Raw genomic sequence first — 16,868 nt, forward strand, 5'->3', positions numbered from 1 at the left:
TAAGAAATAATATTTTTCTTGTGCCAATATTTGACTATTTCTAGGATTGAAGCTGAAAAAATCTTGGCAATTGTTGCTTTCTTTTCCATATATTCTATGTTGGTTCATTTTCACATTAGAAATAAGAAAAGAACAGAAAGCATACACAAAATTATATACGCACTTGCGTATGGAGGAAAAGCAATTGCAGCACCAAATTCTCAAGAAGCTTATCAGCCTCTGAAATGCAGCTATAAAAGATAGATGTATGCATAGAACAAGCCAATTTATTTTGTGAAGCATCTACAGCATAAGCTTACTAATTACCACACAAACTTATTCAGTCTTGGTTGAAAAACCATCTACAATACTGCAGTAAAAGGTGAATGTAAAAAAGACGAGGTGGAGAATTAAGCTTAAGCATCGTCAAGAGCAAGGACTCCAGGTAGTTGTTTTCCTTCAAGAAGCTCTAAGCTAGCACCACCGCCTGTCGAGATGTGGCTCATCTTCTCAGCAAGCCCAACCTTCTCCACTGCTGCAACAGAGTCGCCTCCTCCGATGATTGTTGTCACTCCCTTGGCACTCAACTCCGCAAGTTTCTTAGCAATCGCCTGCAAAGATGATAGTATAAGAACAAATTGTTTGCAATGGAAGTTTCAAGTATTTAAACCCCAAAAAAGGAAATTTTACTTTCAAGCTTAATAATGCAATGGAATTTTCCTTAGAATCTACTACTCAGAAAACAATGGTATATAATGCCGACAAAATATTTGGCAAAAATGACCAAAGCAAGACTTAATTGCGCATAATGATCGTGCAGTTTACCTCCGTGCCTGCAGCAAACTTGTCGAACTCAAAGACACCCATTGGTCCATTCCAAATAATAGTTTGTGTGGTGTCTAAAGACTCACTGAAGGTTTTTATGGAGTCAGGTCCAATATCCAAACCCATCCAACCATCTGGGATCTGAGATGCTGGCACAACCTGCAAAAATGTAGACACAAGTCCCAGGCCGAAACAAATTCAAATACCGGATCAACAGAAAAGGAGCTGATGCAGCAATTCTTGTTGGTAATATTCAATCCCATATAGTATTGGAAACACTATTGGGAATAGGTATTTAAGGTTTGGATTTCCCACTTCCTTATTGAGTGATAGAGAACAAGAAAGACTTTCGCGCACCACCGCCGTGGTCGTGGTCATACATGTCTTCGACACATCCGCGTGAATACTATCTTTTTAGAAAAAATTCTTAAAGAATTTCTCTTTATTTCTAAGAGAGTGGTTTTACCAGGACACAGTTTACGAACTTTTACATTATTGTTTATCTTAACGGTGTGATTTTGCAAATTCTATTTTACCAACAATTCTATTGCCTGGTATCCTACTAACATATACTAGATGTGAAACTAATGTACTCTGCTTAACGAGTTGGGGAAGGGCAGAGAAAATAGAGAGAAAGAACATTATTTATTCGGGTGGGGTAACTAATGTACTCTGCTTAACGAGTTGGGGAAGGGCACAGAGAAAATAGAGAGAAAATTATTTATTCGGGTGGGGTAGAACTCTAAAATCAAGTCTCCGTACAGCATGGACCACATAGGTCAAACGTGGCTATTTGACTGACACACTTTTTCTCTAATATTTTATTTATCAATATTTTTTAAAGTAGCACACTTTCTGTTGAAGTAGCAAAAGACGTATCTCGAGGATGCATTTTATTTGAATTTTAGTTGAATTAGATGCCACGAGGATAAGACGTATCTCCGAAGACGCGCTTTATAAAACATGTAAAAAAATAAAGTGCTAATTTTATAAATAATATTAAAATGATACCTAATATGTAATTAACTTCTGTTAGTGTGATATTTATGTAAAAATGTTAATTTTATTTATTTATTATTTGTGTGTGCATCCATGCCAGATTCTGTTGGATGTCTAAAGTACACTATTCACCGGTGATACTTCTCATTCTATAACCTTAGAATAAAATTTACTTTTTCCCCCTTAATTTCGACTGACCTAACTAACACACTTTTTCCCTAATATTCCCACCAATAAAAAAAGTTTACTTTTAAAAAAAAATATTATCCCTTAATTATATATTAGGCATCATTTTAATATTATTTACAAAATTAACACCTACTTTTTTTACAGGTTTTGTAAAACGCGTCCCCGAGATAAGCCTTACCCACGTGACATCTGATTCAAATAAAACCCATGTAAAGCGCGTCCCCGGGATGCGCCTTTTGTCACTTCAACAGAAAATGTACTACTTCGAAAAATATTAATCAAATAGTATCAGAAAGGAAATATTAAAGAAAATTGGTGTCTTTATGTCAAATCTCGTGTCAAACGTAGTACAGATAAGCAACATAACAAACCTTGCTGTTAGCATCTGCAGCAAACTTGTCAGCAATAACGACATCAGTAGGAAGCAAGAGGGACATCCCTTTTGCCTTGGCCTTCTCAAGAAGTGATGTTGCTAGATCAAGTTCGTCTTCCTCGACAAGTGATGATCCAACTGAATATTTCTGGGCCTTGTAGAAAGTAAAGATCATTCCTCCACCCAGTAAGAGAATGTCAACCTTGGCCAAGAGTGATTCAATCACCCCAATCTTGGTTGATACCTTAGCACCACCGACAATTGCAGCAAATGGCTTTTTGGGATTCGCCACGGCTCCAACTAGATAATCAAGCTCCTAAAAAAGAAAAAGAATTTGACATGTATTAGATACAAAACAGAAATCTCCAACATATAACTATTGCATTTTCTTATCTAGATGATTTGAAAAAAAAATCATGACAAGTATCGGAGGATACATTTCAGTTAGGAACAGGCCAGAGACCACCTAAGAGGGTACTTATCAGATCTTAAAACAAACAAGCCGTGATATAAAATTAGCTTGACACCACTTTCCAATAAGCAATATAACAGACAAATCCTAAACCAAACTGCTAAATTATACATATAATGCTTTAAATTCAGACTTATGATATTCAAATTACCTTCTGCATAAGAAAACCCGCAACAGAAGGCTTTAAGAACTTAGCCACACCCTCGGTGGAAGCATGAGCCCTGTGAGCAGTGCCAAATGCATCATTAACATAGACATCAGCTAGAGAAGCTAGCTTCTTTGCAAACTCAGGATCATTCTTCTCTTCCTCCTTGTAGAATCTCACATTCTCAAGAAGCAATACACCTCCATCTGGTAATTCAGCCACCAATTTTTCAACTTGAGCGCCAATACAGTCATTTGCCATCTTAACCTATCACAAGTTAAATAAAAATGCATAAGTAGAAGGGGGGTCAAGCAAACAACAATAAAATGGCGAAGGTGTTAGTTCTTAAAGGACAGACCTCGACTCCAAGGAGTTCAGATAGCCTTGGAACAAGAGGCTTCAGGCTGTACTTAGGAGTGACACCCTTTGGACGTCCCTGAAAAAGCAACCATAAACTTACTATGAGAATTCAATCTGAGAAAGAAATGATGGGGAGAAAAAGGTTGATTAGGAAAAGATGAAAGCAAGAAAGCCTGCAGAATGGCCCATGTATTATTTCCATGATGGCATGATCCTTAGATGTGCAACATCTATCAAAACAGATTACTGCCAACCATATGTTATCATGCCCCAAGACAACTTCCAAGAAGCTCAAAATCACTCCAAGCCCTCCACACCCTATCCCTCCTAATAATCCTAGCAAATCAAAGGATGCAAAAGAGATAGCTGTAACATGCTTAGCAAAAAAGAAAAGAAGTAAAGTTTGGTGACATTAAGTGCCAGCCTCCATTCAATGCAATCTCAGTTTACTTTAAAAAACCACACAACCACCCTAATGAATTCACTAGCCCTGAAATGGACGTTTTGTTCCGTGTCTTAAGCCACCTAAAAGGATAGTAAAACAAGCTAAATATGAAAAGGAATATCTTATCTCGCAATAAAAAGAGGTTTAAACATGAATCCAAGTAATTCAGCTCAATACAGGTAAATCAAAACTAATAAAACATGACATAAAAAATGCAAATAAGCCCAAAAATCAAGTGAGGTAAAACAGGTAAACACTTATTTTAATTAAAAATAATGATAATAAAATCTGGAGTAAAGAGAAGTACCAAGTGACTGGAGAGGATGACTTTAGAGCCATGACCCATCAAATACTTGATGGTGGGAACAGCAGCACGGACTCTAGTGTCATCAGTTATGTTGAAGTTATCATCCAATGGAACGTTCAGATCAACTCTTACAAAAACTCTTTTGCCCATCAAATAGGCTTCCTTCAATGCCTCGACGCTCTTCTTTGGACCCATTGAATTAACCAGAATGCAATATGAAGAAATGATAAAGACCCAAATGGAGAGATCAAATGATGAAATGAAACTGTTAACGTATAAAGAGAGACAGGATACGAAGACGAAGGAAGCGGAGAGATGAGGAAAGAAGTGAAGGCTTTTAAAAGGAAAAGGGGAAAGGGAAGAAGAAGATTCGGACAATTTTATTATTCGGTTTCCTTGCTCTTTGTTATTCCCGTGGGCTAAATACACAGATTAACTGCACCCGGTTTTGCAGTTTTACTTTCCGAAGCTAAAACATTTAGCGAATCATTGTACTATATGCTCAAAAAGGGTAAAATTCACAAAATGGTCCCCTAGGATTGTTATTTTATTAGTTTCTCAACTATTAAAAGTTAAAAAATAGTCCCTAACTATAGGATGCTAATTTTTTGAGTCCCTTGACTATTAAAAGTTTCAAAATGGTCATCCAGCTATTCATATATTTCAAACTCATTATTTTTTGTTAAAAACTAATGATTGCTTGAGTTGAACGCTAACTTGCTGATTGAGATATGATAAAATTATATTTTAATAATGTCTGTAACACTCATCTCACGTATGCCCTTCTGTACACGTGATATGGATGTCACGTTACTTTAATCAAAAAAATATGTCATATGAAAACCCGTTAAATTTTGTTTCAATTTGATAAACCACAAAATATAATATTTTTGAAAGCAACATACTCAAATCTTCACTTTATTACATTACAAAATTATTTACCATAGTTTAATTACATGCCAACTAAATTCTTAAATTGAATAAGATTATCCTATCGTTACTGATGAGAGTCAACCTTAACTAATGATACCCACTGATATTGTTGCACTCCTTACTCAATTTATCTCCACTTTTACCTACACGTGGAAACAACACACTATAAGTATTTACTTAATGAGACATAATATTATAAAATAACCTTTGTGTATACATAAGTATGTTCTTTTTATTTAATTTGTACTAAAGCGTATATTCCTTAAGGATTCTATGACCCTCCTCATCTAGACTGTATTCCATTTACAATTATCTTAAGTATTTTAGTATGCCTAGCATACCTATCTTCCTCTATATTTTTCTTCTCCATTTATCTCTTTAATCCTAAACCTTTATTTTCATTGACAACATCTCATCATGCTTATAAAACACGATTAAACCATTTCCACTATGATATCCTTTCTTGCTTTCATACACTATTATACATTTCATTTATGGAATTCTTCCATACCCATTAAAATTCCTTTATTCTCCTACTCAATAGTGTTTAACCCTTTATCTAACTGGCATAATTGACACCTTTCTTCCAATTGCACAGTTAGACCATTATTCTTTTACTCAACGGTACTTAACCGTTCTTCTAACTGGCATTATTGACACTTTTCTCTCAATTGCACAACTAGACCATTACATCTTTTATTTTGGAATAGTTTATATGCTAATACTTATGTTTAATATCAATTAACTCTTTTATTTTATTATAAACCTTATACATTCGCACCCTTGGTGCTCACATGGTAATTTACCAACTTCTTATTTCTGTTCATTTATTAAGATGCACATGTAGTGCTTATATCGTTATTCCTCAACCATTTTAATAATATGTGGTTGGCATACCCATTACCAATATAAAGATCCATTTCCTTATTATGTAGTTCTTATGTGTATACCCTTATGTTTCCCATACAGAAACTCATACACATAGTATCAATTTCTTTTCCTTTAGCACCAAAAATATCCATTATTGAAATTCATACACTTAGTATGATTTCTTAACATTTTAGCGTACGAAACACCCTATCTGAAATTCATACACTTAGTATTATTTCTTAACATTTTAGAGTACGAAACGCCCTATTTGAAAGTAAAAAATGCCCTATCTGAAATTCATACACTTAGTATAATTTCTTAACATTTTAGCGTACGAAACGCCCTATCTGAAATTCATACACATAGTATGATTTCTTAACATTTTAGCTTACGAAACACTCTATTTGAAATTCATACACTTAGTATGGTTTCTTAATATTTTAGCGTACGAAACATCCTATTTGAAATTCATACACTTAGTATGATTTCTTAACGTTTTAGCGTACGAAACGACATATCTGAAATTCATACACTTAGTATGATTTCTTAACATTTTAGCGTACGAAACACCCTATTTGAAATTCATACACTTAGTATGATTTCTTAACATTTTAGCATACGAAATGCCCTATCTGAAATTCATACACTTAGTATGATTTCTTAACATTTTAGCGTACGAAACGCCCTATCTGAAATTCAAACACTTAGTATGATTTCTTATATTTTGCACACTTAGTGCCCTTTGGAAATCACCAATTTACATTAATAAGTCATACAAATAATACATACATATTTAAATGTACTCACCTGGCTCGCCTTGCTTAGATATCCAAACTGAGAAAATAATTATTCCGGAACTTGGCCCTTGCCTTTCGACTTACTCAACCCAGTAGCTTGTTTTCGATTTATTCCATATTAATTAAACACATGCATAATATCAATTGTTAGTAGGTTTCCTAACAATTATAACTTAGCATTAATCAAAATATTTATTATTAACTTTCTACCATATTATCAGCCCCAACTTAACATTTCTGGTCCTTTGGTATCGATACCCCTTTTATGGTATCAATACTACCCTATTATGGTATCGATATCCCCTTAATGTATCAATACCGAAATTATCTTCGATATAGCCTCGTATCGATACCCTCACCATGGTATCGATACCCCTATGCTATGGTACCGATACACCCTTTAGGTATCGATACCCAATTTAGATTCAATATTTTAACTAGTATCAATACCCTTACCATGGTATTGATACCCTATATCTTGGGTACCAATACTGGTTAAATAAGTATCGATAACTCTTATATAGTTTAGCCTAATTCTTGCCTATGGTATCGGTACTGTTCTATGGGGTACCGATACCCCTGTCTATATTTACCCCATTCAATACGATTGAACTCTTCCTTAACTATCTATATTAACATTCCTTCAATTAGTCTATTAAAACATCTAAAATCTTCCAAGAACAATAATTTCTAAAAAACAAACCATTTTTCCTAATGTTTTATCAATCCAATCCAATGCTTCTAATCTCTTATATACCTCTTTGACAAGTCAAATTTACCAATAAACATCCATAAACACTCATATATTAACATCTCATTTAAAACCTGTTTTATAAAATCCCCACTATTTCTTCCCTTTCTTAGCTTTAATCTCATTTAGTGATTCCATAAGCTTATATATTACTTAAGGTTGTAAAAGAAATCCATGATCAACCAGATAAACTAATCAATTGAAACTTACCTTTGGGAGCTATGGAGAAAGCTTATCACGTGAAGGAAGAAGAAGAGGAAAGAGCTTTTGGTTGATATTCACTTTCCCCTTTTTTCCCTTACCTTTTATGTTTTATAGAATAAGAATTTTAAATTCATTTTTCTTTAAAGGACTAAAATGCCCTCTAAACCATCCCTTGTTACAATTTAGTATAATTCACTAATTCAAATCATTCTCATCTTTATCATTTAGTCTAATAAATCCTCAAAAATTTTAAATTCTTTCAATAAAGTCCTTAATTCAAAATTTGGGGTATTACAATTCTCCCATCCTTAAGAAAATTTGTCCTCGAATTTTAAAACTTTATGCTCTTAGAACATTACTTCAACTAAAGAAAATTGTTTTGTTACTCGTTTCCTGAATTTCTCTAATCCAAACATGTATTGTTCTTTTCCATAATTCAACTTTAATCGAATCCCCATTTCCCAAAGTAAGAACATGCAATGGATTCGATTGGTCATTAATAAGCAATGACACATGAAAACATTATAGGTCTTGTCCATTTTAGGAGACAAAAGCTAACTGATAAAATCTATTAAAGTTCACTAATTCTTGAACTAAGTCCAAACCACAAAACAATGCTTTCAGGAAAAGTTTATCGCTTTCTTGCAACTCAACTACTTTTCTCTTTAAATCAGCATAAGACTTTTGTAATTAGCACCACTATAACATCACTCACTATTCAAGCAATGAAATCAAATCTTTTAAAGTACTTGACTACGACCGACTCTAAATCATGTGTAGATAATTCCTATTGTGAGTCTTTAACTTTATTGAGGCATATGTCACAACTTTACCTTTGTGCATAAGCATTCTTCCTAAACCGTTGATATATGCCTTAGTAAAAAACTACATAATCTTTACCCAAATCAAGTTGTATAAATGTTGGTATTCCTGTTACAATCCTCTTTAGTATTTCAAAACTCTCTTGACCATTTTTCATGCTCCCAAAAAGACATATCTTTCCTTAAAACTTGGTTAGCATCAAAGCTAACTTTGAAAAGTTCTTCACTAACTTTAGATAGTAACCAAAAAGCCCCGAATAAGTCTAATTTCAGGATCATTCTTTGGGGAAATTTCTAATTTACTACAACATGAGTTTCTCCTAGAATCTACTCTTATACCTTATACTAAAACAACCGGGCAAATGAAAGTTATCTCTGTTAACCAGAATTTCACATTTGAATATTTTGGCAAACAAGTTCTCTCGAAAAGTCTTATTTAACTGTCAAAATTTATGTATAACCACATAGATTTATCTTTCTTTTCGTTAGTAACACGTATACATCCCTAGATAAAATACTCGAGTTGATAAAACTTTGCTAAATCAACTCTTATAATTGAGTCTCTAATTCTCTTTACTCACTTAAGTCATTTAATACTAAATCATAGAAACATGTTCAATACTTTGATAATTATTAACCTTGAACTCTATCTTTCAATATGGAGGTAACTCAATAAATTTAATTACAAAGACATCTATAAACTCTCAAATTTTTATGAGATTATCAAACAATTCTACATTAATTATTTCAGTATCTATGTCATTAACCATAAAAGCTATATATATATATATATATATATATATATATATATCTTTCTGACATCATTTTCTTTACCATCATTATTGATATCACCTTGAGTGATGATTTTACTTTCTCACTAAAAACTATAATTTCCATAATCTCTACATCTTTCTGAAATAATCTTCTCTAAAGACAAACAACTTATTTCCAATATGATTTTAACTCATCAAATGATAATTTCATCGGTTCATCGGAAACATAGCCCCTAGAATTTTTATCAATTATTTACTACCTGTCCAACTCATCTTTGCACCATGACCCACTAAGGTTTACTGTTATCATCTCACACGAGATTAAGTTTAATAAAATGCTTTTACTTTAAAACCTTTCATTTCCTTATTGAGAAAATCCGTATATCTTTTCCAGATCCCTTTAAAATATTCTCGAATAGTTGAAACATCTTATATTTCAACTATGAAAATCTAATTATCCACATCATTTACTAAAAAGACTTGAAAACTTTGTAGCAATAATTTCATAGCAGTTAATGCTAAAATTACCCTAGTAATCAAATTACTCTTAAACAACTCATAATCAGTTGATCCTAACAACTCCTATTTCTATTAGCTTTTAGCGGTCAATGTACTTACAGCTTATTCATTTCTGCTTACTCAATTTAACCATACTTTAAATACTTTAATGCTTCACTTAAGTATTTCTCAATTGTAAAAACTTCGTTAAAGGCTGGGGTATTCCTTCCACAGAATGGAGGAAAATCCCTAACAACTTTTACCCTTCTAGAACATGATACTGAAGTCATGTTAGATTCTCTTGGGTTGATTTTAATCTCGACCATCTTTTCAATATTATCTACTTTTATCCTTTTATCCGACATCTATTAGAACATATATAATAATAACACTCAAGTTAGTAAGGAGTGGAGTCTATCACACTCTAATTGACACCATATCAGTAACTTTGACAATCTTAGTGGCATGTAATTTTTTTCTCAGATCATTTAAACCCTGTTTTGGTTGATAATTGGCTGAACCTATAGCTCTGATACCAATAAATGTAACACCCATCTCACGTATACCTTTCCGTACATGAGATATGGATGTCACATTACTTTAATAAAAAAATTTGTCTTTTGAAAACCTGTTAAATTTTGTTTCAATTTGATAAACAAAAAAAACAGAATATTTTTGAAAGAAACATACTCAAATCTTCACTTAATTATATTACAAAAATATTTACCATAGTTTAATTACATGCCAACTAAGTTATTAAATTGAATAAGATTGTCTTACCGTTACTGATGAGAGTCAACCTTAACTAATGATACCCACTCATACTGCTACACTCCTTACTCAATTTATCTCCATTTTTAACTATACGTGGAAACAACACACCATAAGTATTTACTTAGTGAGACATAATATTATAAAATAACCTTTGTGTATACATAAGTATGTTCTTTTTATTTGATTTGTACTAAATTGTATATTCCTTAAGGATTATATGACCCTCCTCATCTAAACAGTATTCCATTCAAAATTATCTTAAGTATTTTAATATGCCTAGCATACCTATATTCCTTTATATTTTTCTTCTCCATTTATCTGTTTAATCCTAAACCTTTATTTTCATTGATAGCATCCCATCATTCTTATAAAACACCATTAAACCATTTCCACTATGATATCCTTTCTTGCTTTTATACACTATTATACATTTCATTTATGGCATTCTTCCATACCAATTATGCGTGATTATACATTATATATATATATATATATATATATATATATATATATATAATCCCTTCATATCACTTATGGCCCACTCATATCATAATACATTAAAATTCCTTTATTCTCCTACTAAGCAGTGTTTAACCCTTTATCTAACTGGTATAATTGACACCTTTCTGCCAGTTGCACAGTTAGACCATTATTCTTTTACTCAACGGTACTTAACTGTTCATCTAACTGGCATAATTGACACTTTTCTGTCAATTGCACAACTAGGCCATTACATCTTTTATTTTGGAATAGTTTATATGCTAATACTTATGTTTAATATCAATTAACTCTCTTCTAATTTATTATAAACCTTAAACATTCGCACCCTTAGTGCTCACATGGTAATTTATCAACTTATTTTTGTTCATTTATTAAGATGCACATGTAGTGCTTATACCGTTATTCCTTAACCATTTCTATAATATATGGTTGGCATACCCATTACCAATATAAAGATCCATTTCTTTATTATGTAGTTCTTATGTGTATATCCTTATGTTTTCCATACAGAAACTCATACAAATAGTATGCATTTCTTGTCCTTTAGCACCCAAAATGTCCAATACATAAATTCATACACTTAGTATGATTTCTTAACATTTTAGCTTATGAAACGCCCTATTTAAAATTCATACACTAAGTATGATTTCTTAACATATTAGCGTACGAAACGACCTATCTGAAATTCATACACTTAGTATGATTTCTTAACATTAGAGCGTATGAAATGCCCTATCTGAAATTCATACACTTAGTATGATTTCTTAACATTTTAGCGTATGAAACGCCCTATCTGAAATTCATACACTTAGTATGATTTCTTATAATTTGCACACTTAGTGCCCTTTGGAAATCACCAATTTACATTAATAAGAAATACAAATAAGTCTATCTTAACATATATGTAGATATTTAAATGTACTCACCTGGCTCGCTTAGCTTAGATATCCAAACTGAGAAAATAATTATTCCGGAACTTGGCCCTTGCCTTTCGACTTACTCAACCCAATAGCTTGTTTTCGATATATTCCACATTCATTAAAGACATGAATAATATCAATTGTTAGTAGGTTTCCTAACAATTATAACTTAACATTAATCAAAATATTTATTATTATTTTTCTACCACATTATCAGTCCCAACTTAACATTTCTGGTCCTTCGGTATCGATACCCCTTCTATGGTATCGATACTACCCTATTATGGTATCGATACCCCCTTAATGTATCATTACTGAAGTTAGCTTCGATATAGCCTGGTATCGATATCCCTATGCTATAGTACCGATACCCCCTCTAGGTATCGATACTCAATTTAGATTCAATATTTTTACTGGTATCGATACCTTTACATGGTATCGATACCCCATTGCTTGGGTACTGATACTGGTTAAATAAGTATCGATACCTCTTATATAATTTAGCCTAATTCTTACCTAGGGTATCACTACTGTTATATAGGGTACCGATGCCCTTGTCAAGATTTTCCAATTTTCAGCTCGAACATTACCCAAATGGGGTCAAATTTCTTTATATTTACCCTATTCAATACTATTAAACTCTTCCTTAACTATCTATACTAACATTGCTTCAATTAGTCTATTAAAACATCTAAAATCTTCCAAGAACAATAATTTCTAAAAAATAAACCATTTTTCATAATGTTTTATCAATCCAATGCTTCTAATCTCTTATATACCTCTTTGAAAAGTCAAATTTACTAATAAACATCCATAAACACTCATATATTAACATCTCATTTAAAAACCCATTTTATAAAATTCCCTCTATTTCTTCCCTTTCTTAGCTTTAATCTCATTTAATGCTTCCTTAAGCTTCTATATTACTTAAGGATGTAATAGAAACCCATAATCAACCAGAAAAACTAATCAATTGAAACTTACCTTTGGGAGCTATGGAGGAAGCTTATCACGTGAAGGAAGAAGAAGAGGAAAGAGCTTTTGGTTGATATCCACTTTCCCCTTTTTCCCTTACCTTTTATGCTTTATAGAATAAGAATTTTAAATTCATTTTTCTTTAAAGGACTAAAATGCCCTCTAAACCATCCCTTGTTACAATTTAGTCTAATTCACTAATCCAAATCATTCTCATCTTTATCATTTAGTCTAATAAATCCTCCAAATTTTTAAATTCTTTCAATAAAGTCCTTAATTCAAAATTTGGGGTATTATAATGTCTACTAGCACCATTGTTTCTTTCAAGCACTGACTCGATGACATGATGTAAATGGAAAGTCAATCAATAAAATATAGCTTAAAAAATTACGGGATCATATTTTATAATATATCAGTCAACATGTTAACGTCTAGCTCAAACGACCTCTAAACTTTCAATGACAAAGTTGATTTTGGTACATATGAATAATCAAGTGAATATTTTGTAACTTTTAATAGTCAGAGGACTCAACAAAGTAGTGTCCTATAGTCGAGAGATTGTTGAAAATATTTTGATATTTCGATATAAAAAATAAAGTACTATTGAATTTTAAGATTTTATTCAATTTTAAATTATATATTCGATTAAATTATTCGAATATAAAAATATTACTCCAAGTTTTCAAATGTCAATTTTAATCCTTATTTAAGTGTAAAATTGTGTTTTAGTCTTAAAATAATTTTGAAACAATTTTTACAAAGTATTTCGAACCTTACTCGAGCCAAAAACAAGTTTTACAAAGGGAAGTACTGATACACTCTTGGATATATCGATACACCCCATATTTTGAATGTATTTTGGGTATCAAAACACAGCTGATGTACCAATACATCGATGGCCCCAAGAAACATCGAATGTAATTTAGGTACCGATACACTCTTGAGTGTACTAATACACTAGGTCAACCAATGGTCGAAATATTTGAATTTAATATTGTGTGTACCGATACACCTACTCTCCCAACCAAATTTTTAAATGATATTCACACCATAACGGCTCTATTGACTTCACCAATGATCCCCAACGTTCAGAAGTGATCCAAGGTGTATTTAAACTAGCTCATGAGTCATTGATCAACAACAAGAAACAAGAATCAAGAGAGAATTGTTGAGTGTTCTTTTTTTGTTCTAGAATTGTTCAAACATCTTACCTTAAGAGGTTTTTCTGTAAGTTTACGAAATTTGTATTCTTATCTTTGAGAGCTAGTGTTCTCAAGAATTTGGGGTATAATTCTTGAGGGAGTTGTAAGGTTACTCTTTGACCTCAAAAGAAAGAACAAATTAGTGAATTATTGGAAACTCCTTAGTGTGGATAGCTAAGGTAGTGGACGTAGACTTTGGTTGAGAAAGTCGAATCACTCTAAATCGCTGTGCAAATATTTTCAATTTTCTGCAAAAGCTTCCACCAAAATTTTTATTGCCAATTCACCCCCTCCTGGCCGATTTATCGATCAAATAATTCAACAATTGGTATCAGAACTACACTCATTTGAAGGTTTAACCACCTCTTGAGTCGCTTCGGGAAGAGTTATATTGATAATCAAGTTATCAATGGCCTCCACTTCAAACTTCGACTTTCTTCTTGATTTTCAGCCCGTCAACAAGCCTCTTTTCTTCAATGGAGCTAATTATACTTATTAGAAGAATAGAATGAGATAATTCATTGAAGCAAGTGACATGGAAGCATGGAAAATCGTGGAGAATGGATACATCGAACCATCCACTCATTCAAATTTGTGGAGTGAAGAAGAGACGAGAATGTTCCAGCTCAACTAAAAAGCCATCCATATTCTATTTTGTGCTCTTGGACCAGATGAATACGGGAGAGTTTCAACTTGTACAACCGCCAAGGAGATATGGGATAAACTTCAATTCACTCATGAAGGAACAAACAAGGTAAAAGAATCTAAAATTAGTTTTCTAACTTATAGCTATGAAAATTTCAGGATGAAACCAGATGAAGACATCAAAGCTATGACAGATAGATTTTTTGTGATTTTCAATGGTCTCAAATCAAATGGAGAGATGATTCTAAATGAGAAGCTTGTGAGGAAGTTAATTTATTCTCTTCCAAAAGCTTGGCAATCGAAGAAGACGATGATCATCGAAGCTAAAAACCTAAAGTCTCTAACTCTAGATGAACTCATCGGTTTTCTCCTCACGCATGACATGATGATTCAAGATGTGTTAGACCTTGAGAAGAAGGATGAGGCAAAGAAGGAAACGAAGAAGAAGAAGAACGTTGGAGTTGCTCTCAAATCTACAAAGGCTGAGAGTTATTTTGATGAAGATGACGATGACGAAGAAATGACATTATTTGCCAAACGGTTCAAAAAACTAATGAAGCCCAACAGAGGAAGAAAAATCAAAAGAAATGAAGGCTTCAAGAATGAATCGAAGGAGAAAGACCCTATTATTTGCTACGAATGAAAAAAGCCCGGGCATGTGAAATACGATTGCCCGTAATTAAAGAAGAAGGGTCAATCAAAGAAGAAGCACAAGGCACACATGGCTACTTGGTGTGATGATGATGAATCATCAAATGAAGAGGAACAAGAAGTAGTAAACATGTGCTTGATGGCCACTGAGGAAGATTCTTAGGTAACCTCTAGCTCATTTAATTTCGAAGATTATTCTTTTGATGAGCTGTTAGAGGAATATATTGGGTTGGCTTCGGATTATGAGAAATTATTTTTGAAATACAAGAATGATATTTCAAAATTGAAAAATGAAAATAATATCATATCCAATACCAAATTTGATATTGAGAAGTAATATTAAAAATTTGCAAATCAAACTAGATGAGTTTGAAAATAAAAATACTGATTTGCATAACTTACTTTCAAGAGTTAATGACAATCATCAAAAAGAAATTGATGATCTTAAAGCTTCTTTTGATAAAGTTGGAACAAAAAATTTTGAAAATGGAGAAAGTTTGAAATCCAACTTTGTTAGAAAAAGTTTTAAAAATACAATCATAGAGGTTCCCAAAGAACCTCTAATGGAAATATTGTTAGAAGTATATGGGTTCCTAAAGGACTCATTACGACTAAAGATAAGGATATCCTACACAAATGGATATCCAAGGGGACTAAGATTTTAGAAACTAATGAATATGGACCCAAAAGAATTTGGGTACCTAAAATCAAAAAATTAATCTATGTTTGTAGGAAAAGGAGCATTGCTACAAGGCACAAAATACAAGTTAAAATTCATGGTTCCTTGATAGTGGATGCTCAAGACACATGATCGGAGACAATAGCCGGTTTATAGAGCTTAACGACAAAAATGGAGGAGTGGTAACCTTTGGTGACAGCACAAAAGGTTACATTGAAGGTATAGGTACTATAGGTAATACCTCTTTCATAAAATAGAAAAAGTATTATATGTGAATGGGTTAAAGCATAATCTATTGAGTATTAGTCAATTATGCGATAAAGGATACAATGTCTTATTTGAAACAAATGGTTGTAAAATTATTGACATTGCATCTAATCGGATTATGCTTGTTGGTCATTGAATAGGAAACATATACATGGTACATTTAGATTCTATTAACATGACTAACTTTTGCCTAGTTTCTAAAGATGAACATGATAGTTGGTTATGGCATAGGATACTAGGACATACAAACATGAGTGTTTTACAAAGACTAATTCAATGAGATTTAGTAAGAGGTTGCCAAAGCTAAAATTTGACAAAGATAAAATATGTGATGCATGTGCTAAAGGAAAACACAAAAGAGCCTAATTTAAATCCATTAATGATGTATCAACTAGTAGAGTATTACAATTGATCCATATAGATATTTTTGGGCCAATTAGGATTGTTGGGTTGGGTGGAAAACAATATTGTTTTGTCTTGGTAGATGAATATTCTAGATATACTTGGGTTCTA

At 32.5% G+C, this 16,868-nt stretch overlaps 1 protein-coding gene across 1 annotated transcript; it reads right to left on the reverse strand.

Annotated features, from left to right (window-relative positions):
* Positions 1 to 248: 248 nt before the first annotated feature.
* Positions 249 to 4,435, reverse strand: LOC120120717 (phosphoglycerate kinase, cytosolic-like). The gene is made up of 7 exons (XM_039140271.1): positions 4,095 to 4,435; positions 3,341 to 3,418; positions 2,989 to 3,249; positions 2,364 to 2,681; positions 805 to 963; positions 391 to 590; positions 249 to 338 (listed from the first exon to the last, which is right to left on the reverse strand). The coding sequence occupies exons 1-6, from the start codon at positions 4,287 to 4,289 to the stop codon at positions 396 to 398; spliced, it is 1,206 nt and encodes a 401-aa protein (XP_038996202.1). The 5' UTR covers positions 4,290 to 4,435; the 3' UTR covers positions 249 to 338; positions 391 to 395.
* Between the last annotated feature and the right edge of the window lie 12,433 nt (positions 4,436 to 16,868).

The sequence above is a fragment of the Hibiscus syriacus genome, unplaced genomic scaffold, assembly GCF_006381635.1.
Source record: "Hibiscus syriacus cultivar Baekdansim isolate YM2019G1 unplaced genomic scaffold, ASM638163v2 tig00110346_pilon, whole genome shotgun sequence".
Taxonomy (NCBI): Eukaryota; Viridiplantae; Streptophyta; class Magnoliopsida; order Malvales; family Malvaceae; genus Hibiscus; species Hibiscus syriacus.